Genomic DNA, 8,011 nt, shown 5'->3' on the forward strand with positions numbered 1-8,011 from the left:
GTTTCCGGGCTCTAGATCAATATAAAGAAAATAAATAATAATTAAAAAAATTAAAATAAATCTATAATTTAGAAAAATAAATATAGACAAGGTATACATAAATTATAATATTATATAAAAAAATCTGATTTTACGTTTAACAAAAAAAGTGGCTCAAACAATGGCAAAAAAAGAAGAAATAACATTTTTTAAATATCGTATTAGGTGCATGTAGGCTAGGTGGATTGCGTGGGTGCAGATAATGTTGGTAACTATTGGTCGATGGTTGCCACTACCACGGCTGGTGACAATTGTGACCGGCGTGTTTTGCTCGGGACGCGACGACGACCGTGTCGGAGGGCCGTGGTTGACGGCGAGGTTGTAACTCGGTGCATGATGGTGCTGTACACGCTGAAGACGACTGATGTGACGCCGATGACAGTGACCAAAGCACGGAAGACTAATAATAACGGTGCTGCTGAAACGGCGGGGCCTGCACCGGGGGTGGCGTCACGTGACCGGTCGGTCTGTACCACTACAGGCGAGAAAGAGTGAGAATCGGCGAACCGTATACTCTCAGTGGTTGTGGCCCTGGCAACGTGTCTGTCGCGTCCATTGGCCACGCCACGCCGTGCAGTCGCACACGGCCCAACCACGAACGTTTCATCCCCACGAGTCCGCGGCTGCTGACGTCTGTGTTCGTAGCTACTACATAGTCATCCAATCACTCGCCCGCCGCAGTGCTCTCCAAATTCTCCGCCGCCACCGAGACGAATAGGTTTCATACGGCACTGTACTAGTCGTGTCGCTGGTACCGTCGGGGGGGCGCCGTCGCTCCGTTAGCGACCGAAGCAGCCGAGCCGCATGCAGATGTGGTCGAAAGCGTCGGTGACCTAAAGCGCGTGACGCCCGTGGGTGGTGGTTCTGAAGGTGGCCTAAGTGATTTACCGCCAAACACCCCAAAAGTGCACTTTCACGTACCCGCCTCTACCCCACGTCTACATAATATCCATTGGCTGTGTTTTGGGGCGCATTTAAATCGGGTATTCAGTTACTATATGGGAGACAGTTTGTGATTCATAGGTATCCAGTCACAGAAAGGGATGTTATGAAGTTTCCATTTGTGCATCTGGTGATTGTACCTTCGCCGTGATAGACTAGATGGATAAACTGGTCGTGGGCATTTAGCATCGACGACGAATTAATTAATTATAATTATAATCAACTGACATGTTGTTACCTACAATCCGACCTTTTTAAACTATTCATCTAACTGTACTGGCTTAAGACAAACCCAAGTTTTAATATTTGTACGATATATGCTATACTGTATTTGCATTGCCTATGGTCATACAAAAATAAATAATAATAACCTTCGCCGTGGCCAGTTCTCAAATGGTTCAATGTTGCCCAGATGTTCTGTGATTGTAATCAAATTTAATGATATACTTATCATTAAATTCAAATTCAAGTACTTAACACATCAATTACAGTGATTTTTAGAGTGATACCCACTTGACCGCCTAACTAAAAATCATTATTTGTATGGACAATGCAGGTATGTACAATACTGTTCCATATACATGTCACGAGCAGGTACCTATAGTATATATTTTACTATTTATAATCAATGATATTTTTATCAAAACTAACCAGTAAATGTTTAGTGAAATAAGTAATAACCAATATAAATAGTGAATATAGAATATTCTTCGTTAATAAATAATGTGACTCCTATAGATTTTATGAGTCAAAAAGTTTCTAGACACATATACTATAATTTAGTATAATAATATCTATAATACAATATCAATGAAGTGCAATCATTTGACATTGACATCATCTACCAAACTATACAATTTTACTTAACTTTATTTTCTTGTTACTCGAGAATTAAATATAATAATATGGAAAAGTTTGGTAACTTTTTATTACATTTTTATAATGTGATTTATTTATATGAATTATGAATTCAATATTTAGTCGAACCTTACCTTCTAGAATATAATATTTCTTTTTTCATTATTACACAGATATTGGAAGAAGTAGTTTCAAAAAATTGTTCGATTTCAATAATTTGTGCATTGTGCTGATTATGTTGTACTACACTATATACATTTAAAAAAAACTAAAAAAATAGTTCTTTGATTTTAAACACAATATATACAAGGTATGTATACAAATATTAGTAATACTAGTCATTACTTGTAAATTTTTATATACTTAAAATAATTACCAAATATTTTTGAAAGATGAACTTAAAATTGTATTGATTATATTATATCGTGATGACAATAATTTTTAAAAATATATAACAATATTTTTATTAATATCTTTATATTCGTGATAAATCTAGAATTTTTTTTTAAACATTTATTAGAATAAATAAACTCTGTAAACATAATTACAATACGCATATAAGCGTAAAAATATATTGGCAATGAATACTTGAAAGGGCACAGCTAGTAGCTTCCTATCTCTAATACTCGACTAGATAATAAATCTAGGTATTAATTTTAGTTATAAATTTAATTTTAAAAATAGGTTTATATGTATGCTGAATAGAAAATAATCCTTCATTTAAATATTCAAATATTAACGAACATCGTATAAATTACAATTTTTTTGTAACTGGGGTCAGGGCTGAACGCAAATATATATAATATTATTATTATTATTTCAAAAATTTACAAAAATATGCATCACACGTATTTATAAATTATAATATGTATTTTTAAAATTGGGTTCGAAAATACTTTTGATTATTAAACACTTACGCAGATTACACAATACGATTGGAAAGTTATACGCTGACCCTCCCCTTAACCAGTGACCGCTGTCAAATGTAGTGGGTACTTGCTCCTATTTGAGATCTATAAATTATTACAATATACGTGTGGTGTCCCAACTATACAATTATTTTGAAGAGAAACAAATTCAATGTATTATGTTTTTTTGTCGTCATAACAGAGTTATAATATTTAATACTTGATATTATACATATATTATATTATACTATATATGTATATGCCGGATTGCATGAACAATCACTAAACATTTAACCAATCAATAGTGAGCTAATGGTAATTTAAACATGATAGCATAGTGGCACATGATTCATTCAGTTTTATTGAACTATTAAATTCATACATTTTTCATGCAATCAGGTCTTGTGAAATGCTGAATTATTCCAAAGACGAGGACTGTATCATGAGCTCGTTGATGGCCAAATGTACCGGCCTGCACTACGTCATCGATCCGAAGAGCCCCAAGCTCGGCGGCCATAACGTTTTTCACTTGACGATAATGGCCATGATCGCATTCACGGTAGCCTGTGTGTCCCTATGCCCGTTCGGCCTCTACCACTGGGCCAACGACATGACGCAGTGCCTCATCCAGCTTATGATAATCGGAAACTTTTCGTTTGGATGCTTCAAAGCTTATATGATCGTCCGGCACTCTGACGACATTCGGCGGAGTCTGGACGTGACGCGCTTCGATTTCGTGTCCAGCGCCATCGCGGATCCCGATTCGGCACGTTTCTTTCGAAGGTGTCGCAACGTGTCGGCGACGTTTACGGGTTGGTTCGCCGCCATCAATCATTTCGTGCTGATGCTGTGGACGCTGTTGCCGTTCGTCATCGACAGCAATAAAGTCGAAGTAAAGAATCGCGACGGATCGTTCAGCTACTACCACTTCAACCCGTACAACTTGTACTTCTTGGTGTCCAGCGAGACGTACAACGAATGGCATCTCGTCTTCCACTTAATCGAATGGATGTTTGGCTTGATTTTCATACTGGTCATGATACTCTTCGACACGTGGATGGTCACGTTGTGCATCGCGATAACGTGTCAGATGAAAGGCATAGCCGATGCTTATAGAAAACTAGGACACTGTCGTAGTAGGACTGCACCAAATGCCTGGTTCGGTGGTAAGCATAACAATATTATATTACACATAGGTACATACTGTATAAACAGTCTATATTAGCATACTCTTATGATATGTTGGTACGTTGAGGTTTCTACTGTCCAACCATAAGTCCATAAGTAGCTGCGATAGTCTGTTACGTCTAAACAATGTGGAAAACAAATTGACAGGTGTTTGATCAAACGATTAAAATTAGTACCCGATATTGAGAAAAGAGAATTTTTGAAGCTAATAATATGTCTACAGGGACGTAGATTTTTCAAACCATTTTGATGTTTATATTATACAAATATTAAAATTCTGATTTTAAAGTGTAGATTGTTAAAATTGATATTTTTGAGTACAGCTGACTTAGATTGTTCACAATACTCGAGCAGTACCCTGCGTTGATACCAACTATGAATTTAAAAATGAGAACCTACATATTTTTATGCAAATCTTGGTAAGCCAGTAATTTTTCTAAACATTTTGAAGTAATTTAATCGAAATTTGAATTAAAAGTGTCTGAGTTATTCTTCTTTAAATACTATAATAGGACAATGTTCCAATAAAAGGATATTAATTATTATTTACTTTTGTTTTGAAAATTATTGGATGTAATTATACCTCATAAGCATTTTGTAATGTAAAACAATTGTCTAGCATTTTTGACTAGATAATAATTTTACAAATATTTTATAATGCATACTGAATTATAACTACAGAGTTCGTGTTCGTTTACAAATTATACCTATTTAATAAACTATTATATCCTTAATATTAAAGAGTTGAATAACTCAGAAACTTTTTGTTCAAAATGTCGATTAAAATATTATCTAAAAACCAAATGATTCACAATTTGCATTAAACAATGTAGGTTCTCATTTGAATTAATGTTGTAAAAATCTAAGTATGTGAGATACTCCCTAAATGTTGTACAAATCTATGTATTGGAAATTATTGATTTTTAACTACACTTAAAAATTCCAAAATCACAAATTTAGTAAAAAAAACTTACCATGAAATTGGGGTGAACGTGCTTAAAATTCAACCAGTGTACAAAACCAACTAGTATTTTTTAATTAATTCTATTATTAATTATTCGACAATTATGCCTGTACACAGAATGAATGTTTATTTTGGATTATCCGAGTACTTTATGTTTTATTGTAGATGAAATTGAATCAGCTGATAGTTCAAATAACGAATATGTAAGAGATTTGAAATTGGTCATAAAGCATCATCAAGCAGTATTGGGGTAATGTGATTTACATATAAATATCATTTTTAGGGTTACTCGGGTATTCCGTGGTTTAAAACTCAAATTAACTTAATTATTTTAGTATTCTCGATCTCGAGTGATGTAAAACGCGTAAATACACACGATAAAAATTACTCGTAGCTATAAGACATAAATAATGAATATGACTATGGATAATCCGAGAAATAATATTACGAATAATAAGTCCAGCTAATTATTAATTAACTGTTAATTTTATTCTCAGAGATAAAGGTTAAGTATATTCTAAATAACAGACACTTTCTAAAAATTTATTTCAAATGTTTTTTTTATATAAAAATAAACAATTAAAGGTTACCTCATATTAAAATTTATTTGTGCCTATAATAATAATTATTGTCATATTATTTATTAATAGGAAAATGAACGATTTTTATAAAATCGTTGGCCCGGTTATTCTTCCTCAATTAATAGTGGCTTCATTTACAATCATATTTGTTTCATTTATTATTACAAGGGTAATTTTATTATACACAAATGATTTTGCTTACATAGTTACATACCTTATTCATACCTTTATTATTAATATGGCCTTTTTTAGAATTATTTTAATGGCATGTTACTAACGTCTACAATATCACTAAAAATGTGCTGTTGCCCTACATTTTTCTTTCAAATATATTATACTTGCCTCGTATTTGGAAATATCGATCATCAGGTAATTTGTTTACTGTTGATTATATTTGTAAAGTATGTATCTACGACTCTCTATAGTTATTAATTATAGTAAGAACTGTTTTACAAATGATAATTTATAGTTATTATTTTATAGTCAATATATTTGTTGCATTATTATAATTAATTAATCATATGGTTTCTGGACCATTCTATTTTTAAACTAACTACTAAGGGTGGTATATATTAGATCAAGAGAGGATAAATTGGAAATCAGTAGATTTGAATGAAGATGTAGTTCTTTATGAAGTCATTTGTAACTCAATGCTTGTTTAAAATCGGGCATTATACCCAGGCCATTGTGGAGGTTAGATTACTAACATACCATGAGTCATATTGGTAATTTTTCAGAGAGATATTAGTTGAAAAGATTGTGTTGTATTGATGTTGGAGATTTATTAAATACCTACCCTTAGTATTAATTAAAATAAGTTAATATAAGTTAAGTTATTAATTAAAGTTTTGAACGGAAAAGTAGTTTAAAAATACTTGTATAATTTAATAATATTGTTTTCTGTTCATTAAAAGTTCTGTTAGTGTTTTCCTCATATATATATTTTTTATGCAGAAAAACGTCATGAACTTTGCGCTTTACTCTTGTGACTGGACACATATGGAAATTAAATTTAAAAAGTTACTTTTATTGGCAATGGAAATGCATGATGCCTACAAAGTGGACATGAAATTAACCGCAGAAATGATTGTCAACTTAGAACTATTTACTAGCGTACGTATAATATTATAACTAATAATAGATAAGTAATTATTAATTTAAAAATTATATATACAAGTAAACTATAATATAAAATAATAAATATAAAAAGGCAAATAAAGTACTAATATTGCACTACTTTAAACATTTAACAATCGTTATCATTTTGATATCAGTATATGGTTTCCAAGTTCATAATCAATAATTTCCAAAATCATCCAATTTAATGATTAATTGATAGTAGTTCAGGACCTATGAGTAATAAAATTATTCTTTTACTAATTGGTCGCAAATAATTTAAAATAGTTTGAAATTATAAAAGTACCTTATAAATCAGTTTAAGTTCTTATTATTGTAGTTGTGAACGATTGAACCAGTTGCCTTCCTAAAATAATTACAATATAATATAGGTAACATAATGTTGACATTTTAAATATTTACATTAAATGTATTTTAAATTAACCATTCATTTTATGTAAGCAAAATACATAAATATATACATTAAAAATAACCTACATTTTATTGTTCATACTATTTGCTATTATAATACTAACATTTTAGTGTCCAACCCATAATTTCTGCTAATACTTGGTTTATCAAATTTAATATGTAATTCTTAATATTTGTTAATTTAAATAGCTACTTCTATACATTATATTTCTTGTAACTTATTGTTGTATTATACTGAATAATAATACACCCTTTTCCAGGTCATCAATTTGTGTTATTCAATTTTTTCGGTCTTAGTCAATTCTCAATTGAAGATAGTAGATCGACTATAAATTAGTTGTTGTCATTGAATATGCAACGTTATTAATGTAGTAATATAAATAGGTAAGTGTTGAAACTAAAATATAGCTTATATAGTTATATCTAACTTAACCTAAATTTAAACAACAATTAAAAATAATAAAAGTACAGATAAATTATGATTATTAACCTTGTAAGTTGTAACAATTGGAAAATACTTTTTTTTTTTATGTACACACTAATATACTTTGTATATATAATATATATATATATACACACTAATTAGTTACACAAAATGGAACAAGAGAAGAACATAGTATGGCAATTCAAGTTGCGTGATGGAACTTGTAAATTAATTTTTACTCTATTAAGCTGTAGGGCCGTTGGCTTGTACAGACTACAGAATATAATATACAGTAGATGAGTAAATGATTTTGACCAATAATATTTATGTGTGCAAATAGTGTTATACAAATATAAAAATGTAGAATATTATTTGAAATAAATTTTAAAACTGGTTGAAGTAAGCCAATGTTTGAAATAACCATAATTTATATAATATTTAGATCCTATCGTTATCACCCATCATATTTTCAGAGTTTTAGTTGTCGTTTTTCCAGTATTCTGTACTCCCGTGTTCGTCTAATGTCTTAGTTCTTGGTATAATCTCTAGGTTCTTGGGC

The 8,011-nt window shown here is 31.1% G+C and overlaps 1 protein-coding gene across 1 annotated transcript; it reads left to right on the forward strand.

Annotated features, from left to right (window-relative positions):
• Positions 1–375: 375 nt before the first annotated feature.
• Positions 376–7,430, forward strand: LOC111043017. The gene is made up of 7 exons (XM_022327793.1): positions 376–530; positions 3,147–3,913; positions 5,065–5,149; positions 5,550–5,649; positions 5,733–5,849; positions 6,435–6,593; positions 7,289–7,430. Exons 1-7 carry the CDS (start codon positions 376–378, stop codon positions 7,358–7,360), a joined length of 1,455 nt encoding a protein of 484 aa, XP_022183485.1. The 3' UTR covers positions 7,361–7,430.
• The last annotated feature ends 581 nt before the right edge of the window (positions 7,431–8,011 follow it).

Source organism: Myzus persicae, unplaced genomic scaffold (genome assembly GCF_001856785.1).
Source record: "Myzus persicae strain clone G006 unplaced genomic scaffold, MPER_G0061.0, whole genome shotgun sequence".
NCBI lineage: Eukaryota > Metazoa > Arthropoda > Insecta > Hemiptera > Aphididae > Myzus > Myzus persicae.